Source organism: Neltuma alba, unplaced genomic scaffold (genome assembly GCF_004799145.2).
Source record: "Neltuma alba isolate B1F8T4 unplaced genomic scaffold, ASM479914v2 tig00012772_pilon, whole genome shotgun sequence".
Classification (NCBI taxonomy): Eukaryota; Viridiplantae; Streptophyta; class Magnoliopsida; order Fabales; family Fabaceae; genus Neltuma; species Neltuma alba.
In genome coordinates this window covers 56,005-70,970 of record NW_021637180.1, presented here as the reverse complement: position 1 = coordinate 70,970, position 14,966 = coordinate 56,005, and the positions used below count along the sequence as shown (strand labels likewise).

Genomic DNA, 14,966 nt, shown 5'->3' with positions numbered 1-14,966 from the left:
GCATGTCCTCATAACTAAAGAAGTTAAGTAAAGAACAAATCCTCATCATCTATTCTCTTAAAGAGTTCGGACTTGCTTCTTATCTCCATTCACATTCTTCTATCATTCATTGCCCTCTTGTCATCAAGGCCATCTTTCAATCTTGCAGGTAAATATCGTCTTGAAGATTCTTTATTATGTTGATTCTTAAATTAATTTTTACCAGGAAAAATTGAATATTAGAAAATGAAACATCAAAAAGAGTATGCTAGATGGTCTAGCTATGTGACAATAAATTTATATTAGTTAGATTTGTATTATTCAGTTGTTGGTGACTTCTTAGGTGGTACTTCGTTTAATATCTAAATTATTAAAGAGTTTAGACTAACTGGTTTGATTCATTTACATTCACCTGATCTCATTTGTTCGTTCTTATATTTACATTCAATCTTGCATAATACGTAGGTATTAGCAGCAGTTTCAATCATTGTCTTCAACCTGCCTCTACTGTTCAAGCTTCTCATCAAACATCATCAGGTTCATCCATCTGTCAAACAGGTAAATATTCACTTGAATATTCTGCTATATTGTTTCTTGAAATAGGAAAAATTAATTTGAAAGTCTTTGTAGTTTTGTTAAATTTTAAATAAGGTCCTTCTAGTTATTTTTCTTTTCACCTAACCCTTATTGTTTACTCTGTCAATAATGCCAATTATTACATTTAAAAAGCCGTTAGTCTAAGTTGACATTGTCTTCCTCCGTCAGCCGCAACACTTTCTCCCACGATTTCGTTTTGCTCTTATAGATTAATTTTCAGTTTCAACAGATTCGTTGGTAAATTTCATAATATTATTTCTTCATCTTATGTGACCTTAGAGGTTTGTTTGATATGAGGGAAATGGAAGGAAAGGGAGGGGAGGAAAAATTTTATGTAGGTATATAAAATATATACTTCTTTTTGCATGGAATATTAGAAATACATGTTTTACAAAACTATACTACATACAGCTTGTGTTAACTTAAGGTATTTATTAGTTTTTAATGTGTCTTTGATCATTATTTAAACTCCAAATTTAAATTATTAAACGATGAATAATTATACTATAAAGTTTTACACACCTCTTTAGTCAGGGAATATTTAAGATATTATGTTAAGGGCTTGTGACTTGAAAATTTAAGTTCTTGAGTAAATTTTTTTGAATATTTTTTTCTTAAGTAAATATTTATAAATTCTTTTATGATAATATCCAACACAGACACGCACATATATATGTTTTACATTGTAAGACGCTCTCTTATGGAGCCGCCGTTAAGGTGGATGCGAAGGTGTTTCATAAAATAAAATAAAAACAAAAGAAAAGAGAGAGGTTACCCTGACTAATGAAAATACTTAAATTACTCCTCCGGTCCTAAATATAAGACCCTTATACACACTAGTATAAGGGTCTTATATTTAGGATCGGAGGAGTAATTAGTTTTTCAATTTTTGCCAAAAACTTATTGAAATAAGAATTATAAAAATCGAATAAATTGTTCCCTCAGTCTCTCGATTTAATTTTAGGGTCTCCATTTTTTTGGCAAAAAAATGTGGAATCACTATTGCGATAAATACTCACAACATACTTTTTTTTTTTTGTAAAAAACATACTTATTTAAATTAAGTACTCCAAACTCTCTCTGTCTGCGTGTGTGATTTTGTGTCCGCCCTCCCTTGCTTCCTCATCTCATGTTCTTCTCTTAGGTAAAGGAAGAGGCATAAGTTATTATTGAGGAATGAATATGTAGCTTATGGCATGTCCCCATAATTAAAGAGGTTAAGTAAGGAACAAATCCTCATCATCTATTCCCTTAAAGAGTTCGGACTTGCTTCTTATCTCCATTCACATTCTTCTGTCATTCATTGCCCTCTTATCATCATCTTTCAATCTTGCAGGTAAATATTGCCTTGGAGATTCTTTGTTATGTTGATTCTTAAATTAATTTTGCCAGGAAAAAAAAAATTTAGAAAATGAAACATCGAAAGGAATCTGCTAGATGTTCTGGCTATGTGACAGCAGATTTATATTAGTTGGATTTGTATTATTCAGATGTTAGTTCAATCGGTGAATTCTTAGATGGTCCTTTGTTTAATTTTTCAAAATATTAAAGAGTTAGATTAACTTCTTTGACTCATTTACATTTTTGTCTCTCATTATATGAATCTTTCTTATCTTGCGTCATTTATATTTACATTCAACCTTGCTTTATACGTACCAGCAGCAGTTTCAGTCATTCTCTACAACCTGCCTTTACTGTTCAAGCTTCTCAAATATCTTCAAGTTCATCTATTGTCAAAAAGGTATATATTCACTTGAAGATTCTTTGCTATGTTTTTTTTTTTAAATATTGTTTGTTTCAAAATAATATCATTTAGATACATATCAGATTGTTGTTTGCTTCTTTATTCTTGCATCTGCGGATCAGAGTTTGAACTCGAGAATAATTGATACTCCTCTTGTCCTAAATATAAAACCCATTTTGTAGTGTAAATTACACTGCAAAATGGGTCTTATATTTAGGATTGGAGGAGTACTAATGGAATATAACTTATCTAAACTTTCAGAATATAAAAGAAGTTTTGGCCACAGAAAAATATAAAAGAATAATAATATTATCAGGCCGAAAAAATAGTACCGCATTAAACACTGAATTTGTTAGGTGCTTTTAATATTATACTGAATTTATGTTATTTAACGTGCTTTTAATTTAAATGAATTATTTTGATTTAACTCATCAAGTCATCCAAATATGGAATAATTTTATTTTCGGTTTTAAATTAAATATGTATTTATCAAACCACTGATAGTTATAAGATTAGTCTTGGTTTAGTTTTACATCATGATTATATTAAAGTATTACTACAAAAATAAAAATGATATTTAATTTGGCCCGTCTGATGATTCGAGTTTAGATATGAACATCCCGTGCTAATCTAATTATGTTTTAAGAAGCATGCGATCCTTTTCTTATTAGAAAAATCTTAGTCGTAATTTGAAATATTGTGATTTGAATCATAGTACTTATGTAAATTTGGAATATTTTCATCAAAGCCAAAAAAGAAATCAACAATATCACTAACCCATAAACTATTTCAATAAAGACCTAAAATATTTTCAATCAAATATGATTTTTTTTATTGCCTTTAAAATTAGTTTTATCAAACATAATAATATTAAAATATTACACATCAAATCTGTTACCCGCTTTTCTTATTTTATGCTGAATTTAAATTAACTGAATTTTTAGACTAATGAATTTATTTTTTCCTCAAATTTCATAGCAAGTTTTGTTAATGACTAATGAGCTTTATTTTACCCCAAAAAAAAAACGTAAATTAGCCACACAATTTTCGTTTCTAATCAGTTTACTGTTTTACTAATGTTATTGCTAATATACTGGTTTTTGTAGTTTTTTTTTCCCCTCCTTTGGATTCCTAAGTTATTATACAATAATGAATTTCAAGACTTTAAAATTTTTGAACACTAATATACATCATATATTTGTATTAATTGGATGAACTGTTGTTTCCTATTTTTATGTAGCTGGACGTATTCCTTAATTTGATTTTTTTTAAGTAAATGTTAATTTGATCTTTTTAGTAAAAGAACAAAATGATATTAAGATTAAAAAAGATTACAATGTCTCTTAATTTGACTTGAGAGTCACTCAAGTGGATATTTCTGCATTATTCATCTAACTTCATTAGGATATTCGAGGTCAATAACCAATATCACAATAACCCTTTTAGTCGAACTCCATTTTTTATTTATTTGCTTATTTTTATATTTTATATTTTTCTTATTATTTGCCATGGATATAGTAGGGGAATAACTTCTCAATCGCCAAATGAATTGATACTTTTGTAAAGGAGTATAGAATAATTTATTTTTATGTTTTTAACTTTAATTTTTTTATGCAAAGACTCATTGTTTCATACATGTTAATAAGTTATGCTTTATAAATTGCTTCGTCATAAAAGATTACAACTTTGTTTTTCTTTCTTTTGAATCTCAGAATAAATTTACGACAAAGAATATATGTAGAAATCAAACTCTTTAAAATTTTGAGCTTCATAATATCATAGGCTTTATTAAATCACTATTTGTTTCTTTCTTGAAAGTGGTATACGAGGATTACTTCCATTTAAATGAATGACTTCTATAATTATTATGCGTATATAAACATAGTCACTATACTCTAGGGGGCAAAATTTTTATATTACAGCAGAAGGAATACTTCTTACTTGATTGAGAATTCTCCGTCTGTTACATAAAATATCATTTATTACCAAAAAAATGTTTAATTTGGAAATATGATGACAAATAAACTTAAAATAAGGCATTAATGAGCATTTTCTAGTTTGAAAAAGCACTAAAATTATCACTTATTTATATTCATATTACATATAAACAAGGGAATATGAGTTCTTTATTTTACAGACAATAAATTATATTTCTTTTAACAAAAGAAAACATATAGAAGCAAAAGATAAATGATGTGATATATTTTTTTTTTCTTTGTCTTTGGAGTCTATTGTAAAAAATTTTGTGATTATTGTTTTTATTATAATGAAAAATTAATAATTTGAATTGCGTAGTAATTATGAACTAAATTTTATATGACGTGTTATGAAGTTTTGGGAAGGAGTGACTAACAAAAATAAAAACATGAGCTTTTTTTTCCTTTCCATCCGAATTCCACATGAAAAAATTTTGATACTAACTTTGCATACTTGCAATGCTTATTTTCAATATATTTGTATTTTTTCCGGTGATATATGCATATTTGTATTTTTTTAAATCTATGATTCTTCGTCGAACTAAATTTTGTTGTTAATACTTTTATATTTTAAAAAAATAAATCCAATTATTCTAATTTATTGGAAGAAGGTAGTTTAAGTATGCTAGATAAGGTGAAAATATCTAAGTTTCCTCCGTTCTAACAATATTAATATCATTGTTAATACGAGAAAATATTTTAAGCTCAATAGCAATAGCAAAATTCTTAAAGTAGACTTTTTAGGAATTTCTCTTCCCTTTTTCATCTAATTATGTCCGCATATAACTTCTATTAGGTGAGCTTTTATTTGTCTTTTAATTAATATATTTTATCTTTTTGTCAAAAAAAATAACAAAACTCTTAAATAAGATATGAAAATATATAACAAAATAGGGATTGTCAATTATATTAAAATAAAAGTATAAAAAATACAATAATATTTAATTGGATCGTCTTTGGCAAGTAATTGTTTGATATATTGTGATGTGAATTCTGAGATGAAGCTCACAGTAATAAGACAATATGTAGTTGATGAATCATAGTACTTTTCCAAAAATTTGAATATTTTCATCGAAAAGAAATCAGAAATCAGAAAATACCATGAACCTGAAAACTATTTCAATAAACACCATGTTCTGGGCACATGTAAGCTTTCTTCCCCTTCTTTTTGTTCTTCAATAATTATATAATAATGAATTTCCAGAATTTAAAATCTTTGAAAATTAATATATATATATATATATATATATATATAATATGTTTGTGCTAACTTCTGTGCATTTTTATTTGCTATTTTTGTGTATTTAGGCATCCCATAATTTAAGAGTCATTTTGGTAGACATTTCTGCATCATTAGTCTCATTTCTGTGAATTGTTATTTGCCATTTTTGTGTATTTACTTACTTATTTACTTATTTGTTTTTTCAGATTTTTCTTATCATTTGTGGTGAGTGCGATGACGGTTAACTTAATCACCAAATGAAATCGGTACCTTGCCAAAGAACTCAAGTTAAGAATAATTTATTTTTACCTTTTTAACTTTATTTCTTTTATCCAAAGGCTTCTTATTTTTTTAGTGTCTATTGTATGTCTTTGTCACTTTAGATGTCTATTGTGGATCATAAATTCTGCTATATATATAACTTAGCTTGCTTCCTCGTAAAAGATTTATCAGTTTTCATGAGATGGGAGATGTCATATCACATAAGAATAATGTTATTACATATTTTTTACAATTATAGCAACAAAAAAAAACTCAAGTCTTTCCTAAACTTCTTATTATATGCATTTTGATATTGTTCTCACTTAAAATTTTTATAATTAATTGTATTTTTTTAATTTAAATAAATAAAATTTATTAAATAATCTTGAATTGGGATCTTTTGGCTAAACTTTGTCATAGTTTTGCTGAGGGAGCAACCCCTTTTCACATTATTAAAAGCTTTAGGTTTTTCCTATTAAAAAAAGATGTATTTTATTGTGTTCCAATGCTTACATTCTGAAAATAAGAAGATTAGAAAAAAAAAATGGCGTTGTTATTAAAATAATCGGCTTAAAAAGTGTGGTGTTCAAGCATTATACACAAACACACACAGTGTAAGTTTGGTTCTCTGAATATATTACTAATTAGTCATGCATTAATTATGATTGCATTAGATGGCAGAGATTGTGATCTCAATCGGGTCAAAGGTTGCAGAATGCTTGGTGGGTCCGATTTCACAAGGAGTTGCTCATTTGTTCTGCTTTAGGAAATTTAATGAAGACTTTGAGAAAGCAAGACGAGAGCTGGAGGTGAAACTAGAAGACGTGAGAAACCGTAAGGAAGAAGCTGATCGAAAAAATGAAGACATAATGCCAGCCGTGGAGAAGTGGTTGGATGATGTGAATGCTATCCTACAAGAGGCGGAAAAGCTGCAACCAGAGCTTGATCGAGGACGAAACAATTGTTTCAATGTGTCAGTTAGATACTCATTATCCAAACAAATGGAAAATAAGGCTAAACAGATGACGGATCTCAAACAAAAGTCTGACTTTCCGGTATTTGCCCAGTTGAGGCAACTTCCTGGCTTGACTGGCTTCCCTTCCAAAGACTTTATGGATTTCAATTCAAGGAAGTCAACTTATAATCATCTTTTGGAGGCAATTAAAGATGGCACAAACAAGATGGTGGGTTTATATGGTATGGCAGGATCAGGCAAAACCACTTTGGCAGAAGAAGTGGGCAAGAAATTAAATGAGCTGAAGCTTTTTGACAAGGTCATCATCGTAGTCATTTCGAAACCCCCAAATATTTTGAACATTCAGCAACAAATAGCGGAGATAATAGGCTTGCAACTTCAAGAGAAAACTCAGTCTGCGAGAGCACAAAGGCTATTAGAAGGATTGAAAAATAAGAAGATTCTTATAATATTGGATGATGTCTGGGAGTGTCTAAGGCTTGAAGATATTGGCATTTCACTCGTTGAAGGTTGCCATGTGTTGTTAACCACTCGTCTTCGGAATATTTGTGTCTCTATGGATTGTGAGCCTTTGATTGAACTCCCTTTGATAACTAAGGAGGAGGCATGGGAATTATTCAAGAAGCATGCGAACCTGCGCAATGATCCCTCAAATAAGTTTGATGATGTGGGAAGGAAAATCATTGATGAGTGCAAGGAGCTACCTATTGCAATTGTTGTAGCTGGAAGATCCTTAAAGGAAAAACGTATTGAAGCGTGGGAGTTGACCCTAGGGAGACTAAAACAATTCCAACCAATGGATGTTGAACCAGGTTTGAGAAGCCCTTATGCTTGTCTCGAATTGAGTTATGATAGTTTGCCAAATCTAACAGCCAAGTCGCTCTACTTATTATGCTCTATGTTCCCTGAAGATCATAAAATCCATAAAGAGGACTTAATTCGATTTGGCAAGAGAACACTTGAGCTAGAGGAGACTACTGACACAATCGAGGATGTGAGGCGACAGATTTTAGTAGCTCTTGACATCTTGTTAGATTCTTGTTTGTTAATAAGTACGGATAAGGAAGCCTGTGTAAAAATGCATGACTTAGTTCGAGATGTAGCTTTGTGGATTGCAAAGAAGCAATGTCAACCAATTTTGGTTGATAGCAATGCAGTTTCAAACATGTTGGTTAGAAACCACCAAAGTCTGAAAGATGTAAAGACACTCTCATTGTGGGATTTGGATGTGGATTATTTCAAGCGCTTTAACCAATTGTGTTGTCCAACACTTGAGATTCTGCTCCTTCAACCCCATGGGTTCATCGATGACGTTGGAGCAATGGAAGCACTAAAAGTCTTGGCGTTCATACAATATGGCTTTAATTGGAAACCTTGGCGGGTTGATTATTGTTCAGTTCCGCAATCAATTGTATCATTAACAAATCTTCACACCTTATGTCTTAGAGGGAAAATATTGGGTGACATATCTCTTTTGGGTGAACTTAAAGGATTAGAGATTCTTGACCTACGTGGTTCCTTATTTGTTGAATTACCTGCTGGAATTGTAGAAATGAAAATGTTGAAACTTTTGGATATATATGGTTGCCAAATTGAGAAAAGCCCTTTAGAAGTAATTGGAAGATGTGAGCAGCTTGAAGAATTATACTTTTGGGACAAAAAATCTGTCATCCCAAAAAAAATTTCTCCGTCAAGGTTGAAGAGGTATGTTATTTATGATTCCACATGCAGTATAATGTCTCCATTTGATCATGATCCTTTTGAAAAATATTTGGATAGTTGCGGTGAAACATTAAGAGCTTTATGTATAGAAGGCTTCAAGGTCTCTGATTTGAATTCATCAATGAAAGATCTCATTTTTAGGGCAAACCACCTTTGGCTAGATAATGTGAGGTGGGATCATAGAGATATAAATTTTCAGATAAAGCACTTAGGGGTATCGTGTTGTCAAGATCAAAGATTCATCATCGAGAACCTTGATATGAACATGCTTCAAACACAACAAGTGTTCTCACACTTAATTACTTTAAGGTTGTTTGAAATGAATAGTCTTGAGCAAGTGTTCCAAGATTCATCTATCAGCTACTTTCTCCCCATGTTACAAGAGCTATGGATACAGAGCTGTCCTGAATTGAGAACTTGCATCTTCTCACATGCCACAATTATGAGCTTGCCAAAGTTGAGAAAACTTCAGTTTCATAGGTGCATCAAAGTGAAATGGCTATTGTCTTGTTCTCTGGCTTTTCATTGTCCTTTACTAGAGGAAATTATTATACGCTATTGCTCTGAACTTGAGAGGTTCATTGATGAAGGAGTTGCCGATGGGGGTCCACGACTTCATGATAAGCAATATTATCCACATGTAAGTATTATTCGCAAAATCCCTCATGAATCACTGCATAAGAAATAACAATCTGTGTACATGCATTTGCTGAAATTTGTTGTTTTTCTTTCCTTATATGAATTTGATATCTTTTTCTCAATTTATGTGAAATCAATGCCTCTATTTTGCCTCTCTAGTTATTTTAACTCCTTTGCTGGAAAAACTAGAATCATGCAACTGCTAATAATTTCACACGTTTTTAGGTTTTTTTTTTCTTTTTGTTCACTCTACCAGGCTAACTATTTTTTTAAAATTTTTTTGAAGATAGCCATATTTATTTATTTTTCATTTAATTTGAAAATTTTGTGCATATGATCCAGCAATATATATAAGTATAAAAAATAGGAATAATCCCATAAAGAGAACCTTGAATTATTAAATCTTAAATTAGGTTTTGTAACAAACACTTTATTAGGTTTTTTATAAAGCTAGATTTGCAAATAATAAAACATTTTTGTAAAAACTTCTTATTTGAGATTTAGTAACTTCAAACTTTTTTTATGAGATTCTCCGTAAAAGATATATGTTCTCAATAACAAACAATAGTCATATCATATTTCTTTTTTGTTTATTCTTCCTCTACTTTTTTTTAAATTTAAAAATAGCCATGTTTATAATCGTATTATATATATTTATATATAATCACTACACAAATATATTCTTAGTAAGAGATAATAGTCATTTAATTTTTGAATTGACTTCATTGTGACTTTATAAGCCTCTTTTATTGCGAAATTTTCTGAGATTTGTATTTAGGCTACATGATAAAACTATTTCAAGATAATATTGCTTTTCAGGCTTTGTATTTTTCTTATTAATTCTTATTTTTGACTTATTCATTTTACTTTGCCAATTGAAATACTTCATATTTTTTTATTCTGTATTTTGGTCAAGGAAATATTTTATACATTGTTTTTGGCATCAGATACTTATTTTAGGAAGTATTAATTCAAAGTTGTTCTATTTATAACAAATTAGTGCCGATGCATTATCCATAAATTACACATACTTTAAACATAGAGTTATCTTTATTTTTTTGATTTTTCCGCCATGCTTTTTATGGATGTGAAAAAAAACACTTTTTAACTGTGTCTCTTTGTCTTAAAAAATTGTATGTTTATATTTCAGGTTTTGGTCAAATAATTCTTCGTGTTGGTCATAAAATACATAATATGTCTGATCTACTGTATACATGTCATTAATTAAATGTCATAATGGAGGTTGAATATAATCACGCAGCATAAAATATATAAAATCTTCGTTCGTTACATATTTTTCTTGTTAAATACATGTTGAGATTATGTTATCATGATCTAAAAAATACGTGAAATCAATATAGTTTAATTTCAGAAAGAAGGTCAAGTTGTTGTTTGTTGTCAAAAACTAGTTTTATAAGTTACGATTTCTAAATTAATTAGAGAGGCTGCTATATTATAATTAGTGTCATTTTTTTATTTTAGAATTTTTAACTATATAACAATGTTCTTATGATGAAATTCTAGATCACTAAAGGCAAGATCAAGGACTGAGTAGCAATAATAAATAAAAGTCCAGGGACACGGTTTTATAGTGAGTATTACTACTTGTGGTTTTCTTTTTCTGTTTTCAGTATTACAAAATATTATTTACAAATTGTAATTGTTATTTCTTTCCACGCACGAATTTGATAAAAACTTTAACATCTTTTGTTCATTTTAATTTATTATCAAAAAATTGATCTCATTCTTTCGAACAGCACTTTAAATTTTTGTTTTATATTTTGTCAATAAAATATTATTTATGATACCACACTTTAAGATAAATGTTTTTCTTGAATTTTCTTTTGATATTTAAAAAGATCTCTCTTACCGTGCCTCTTTTACTGCTATTAAAATTTTTATATTTTCATTTCAAGTTTTGGTAATAAAAAAAGTCCTGATTGTTACTATATATATTTGCCCAGTTGTTAGAAAGGATTATTTACTAGCAATAGTTGGCAATAATTAATATATTATATAAGAAACTTACTGGGTTTAATCTCCAATCTAGTTAGAGTAAAAAGCAAATTGTTTTTGTACAGCCATACGCGATCGTGGGGGCTTGCTGTGAGGTTGCTTTGTTATTAAAAAAAAAAAAAGCAAGTTGTTATAATCAGTCCATTTCATAATTTTAATTTTAATACATTTACAGGGAAAGGAAACTGACAGTGCTTATGTGGGCGTTACAGCAAAAAGATTCAATCAGTTGCAAAATCAGCAATCCTTGATCCTTTTTCTCAGGTTGAAAAGTCTACGAATTAAAGAGAGTGGAAAAAAGAAAGTATATTGGAAATCCATGTCAGAGAAGAGTAGAAGATGATGATGAATCTATTAAAGCCCAAGAACCTCTAAAGCTGGATTCAGAGTTGAGTGAATTAAAATTAGGTGATCTACCAGAATTGGAATATATTTGGAAGGGCCCCACCCAAATTGTGAGCCTCCATAGACTTGAAAATGTTTTGTTGTGGAAATGCCCAAAATTAAAAAGTATCTTCACTCTAGCTATTGTTGCAAGCCTTCCAGAGTTGAGAACACTTGGAGTATATTATTGTGCGAGAATGGGAGGGAATATTTTGTGAAGAATCACTCAAAAACCTCTCTTCTTCTAATATTTGCTTCCCCAAACTTAAGGAGATTAACATACATCATTGCCACAAAGTGAGATGGTTGTTATCTTATTCTCTTGCATCTCATTGTCCTTCACCAGAGGATATAACCATATACTGTTGCTCTGAATTTGAGGGGCTTATTGGTGAAGAAGCTGCACATGGGGATCATCCATGTCTCTCTTGAGTCATTGCATATTAGAAATAATAATAATCCATATATATATGTTGACGCATTTGCTAAAGTAGCCGTGTTCAATTTACATCTCCCTTTTATTTGAAAATTTTTTGTTTGCTGTCGTATAATATATATATTTGTATAATCATTAAACATAACTTCTACAGTAATTATTTTATTTTTGACTTCACTTTATTATACCTGTATAAACCTCTTTTTATTATTAAATTTTCTTGGCTATATATTCAGGCTGCACAATGAAACTATTTTCTGAGTTTTCCTTATTTTCATAATAATAAAATATTATTTCCTTTTTCTCTTCTTTTTAAATAACAACTTTTATTTGTCAGATGCAGTAACATTTTAGATTTCGTATTCTGCATTTTGGTCAAGTAAATGACTTTTTCATATTGCTTTTGCTATTAGATATTTATTGTGGGAAGCGCTTATTCAAAGTTATTTTTATTCAAAAATAAATTAGTGTTGATGCATTATATAAAAACTACACATACTTTAAGAGAAATATTTTTCCCTTTCAAATTTTTTCACCATGCTTTTCTTTTCTTTTTGATGTGAGAAAATACCTTTTTGTGGCTCTTTCTTTTTCTGCTAAAAATTAAGTTAACATTAGTACTTTTGTTCAAATAATTCTTGTCGGTCAAGAAATATTTAATATGTGTACTTCTTGTTAAAAAAAAAGATATATATTATTTATTAAATGTGATTTAGTTGTTATAATAGAGAATTAACATAATCATGTAGTAAAAAGTATATACAACATTTGCCAGTCACACATTTTTCATGTTACTATAAAAATTGATTGAGTCTGGTAAAACGCATGTTGAGATTATGTTAACACAATTTTAAAAGTACATTATTTTTATTTTGCCATTAAATGATCAATTCGGAAAATACTTATAATGGCCAGCATAATATAAATTAGTGTCTATAGAAGTTCTCACTAGAGATTTCAAACATTTTGATAAAATTTTTCTTCCGCTCACCTACCTCTTTTTCATAGAATTTTTATTTAGCATTTACATTATAATACGAAAGATTAAACTGCTCAAATTTTTCTTTTTCTTTTTTCAGTACTACAAAATATTATTTGCAAGCTGCATTTTTTAATTTATCTTTCCACATATGAATTTGATAAAAAATTTAATCTCTTTAGTTCATTTTAATTTTTTTGTCAAATAATTAATTTTGTTTTTCCAAACAACACTTTCTGGTTTTTATTTTTTATTTCGTCAAGCAAATAATTATATGGAATTGTATTTCATTTAGAATAAGTTGGAGCTGATATAATATCTACAAATTATGTATGTATACACAATATTTGTTAAATTTTCTGTGGACGCTAAAAAGGTCTTTGTCAGTGGCATCTTTTATTGCTATTAAAATTTGTATGTTTTCCTTTCAGCTTTTGTACGAAACTAACTAGCATGCTTTAATCTCTCAGCAACCTTTGATCCGAAATTGTTCTGAACTTGAGAGGCTTGCTGAAGAAGCATCATATGGGGATCGGCTACCACTTCTCAAACTGAAGTACTTAGCTTGCAGTCAGTGCCGAAATTGAGAGAGATCTTCTCTCACGTGAGTGTTTTCTTTAACTATTTCTTTTTTTATTTGTGATGTTTTATGGATAAAATTGATAAATGTCTTTTAAATTATTTATCAAACATAACACTTTATATTTTTCATTTTATAGCTTCGTCGGAGAAATAACTTCTTTGTTATTACAGAAAGTACTTGTTCATGGTTGTTTTGTTAAGAATGAATCAGTGGAAATATTTTCTCATTTTCTTTGGACGTGAGAAAATTCTTTTTACAGGACCTATTTTCCTTTCCTCTTATTTACTTTTTAAATTTATTTGAAAATTTGTGTTTACTATGAAACGATATATACGAGTAGCAAGACTATATTCTAATGAAAAGCAATAATCATTTCAAATTTTATTTAATATTTTGCGTCTATGAAGCAATCTTCTCGTCATGAAATCAAGCTAGAAATTACTTGAAGTATTAGCAATGTTCCCATTAATGCTTGGTTGCGGAATCATTTTTTGTTTTTGTGAGCGGTTCTTTATCATGGAAAGTATGACTTGTCCAAGACTGTTTGGTTTGAAATAAATCAACGTCGATGCATATTTATATATCATACATTGTGTACGTGTGTGTCTATATATATTTCACATTGGACCATCAATAATATGTATAAGAAAAGTCTAACTTAATAAAATTCATCTTACTGAGCTTATCTTATTACAGTTTTATAAATATGTGAAATGAATGGGGTTTACTTTTTAATGTTACAGTGCCATTAAATTTATGTGGTTCATGTGTGTGTATAAATAGTCCATATGTTGAATTTTCATCTAATCATTGAATATATTTACTTCACAGAAACATGACAATGACACAGTGAGGGTGGTAAAGTCAGAATTGTGTTCTATATGGTTAGAAGATCTACTGGAATTAGAATATATTTGGAAAGATCCCATACAAATTTTGAGCTTCCATAGACTTGAATATATTACACTGAGGGGATGCCCAAGATTAAAAAATATGTTCACTCTTGCTATTGTTACAAGCCTTCCAGAGTTGAGGAGACTTGAAGTAAGAGGATGCAATGAATGGGAGGGAATTTTGTGAAGAGTCACTTAAGAATCTGTCTACTACTTCCCCTGTTTGCTTCCCCAAACTTGAGACCATTCGTATACATGATTGCCACAAAGTGAGAAGGGTGTTCTCATATTCTCTGGCATCTCATTGTCCTTCATTGGAGGAAATAACCATATGGAATTGCTGTCAACTGGAGAGGGTTGTTGAAGCTTATGAAGGTGAAGTAGCTACTCATCATCAAAGGCTGTTTCCTAAACTGAATGATTTGGATCTCAGGAAGTTGCCAAAGTTGAGAGAGATTTATGAAGGTTATGAATTCAACCTCCTTTCTGGTACTATAACAATAGAAGATTGTCCAAACATATCAAAAATCTCAATAATCCCACTAGAAGACAAGCCCTC

At 29.6% G+C, this 14,966-nt stretch overlaps 1 protein-coding gene across 1 annotated transcript; it reads left to right on the top strand.

Annotated features, from left to right (window-relative positions):
- The first annotated feature begins 6,453 nt into the window (after window positions 1-6,453).
- Window positions 6,454-9,165, top strand: LOC114730866 (disease resistance protein At4g27190-like). The gene has a single exon (XM_028917970.1). The coding sequence runs from the start codon at window positions 6,454-6,456 to the stop codon at window positions 9,163-9,165; it is 2,712 nt and encodes a 903-aa protein (XP_028773803.1).
- Window positions 9,166-14,966: the final 5,801 nt, after the last annotated feature.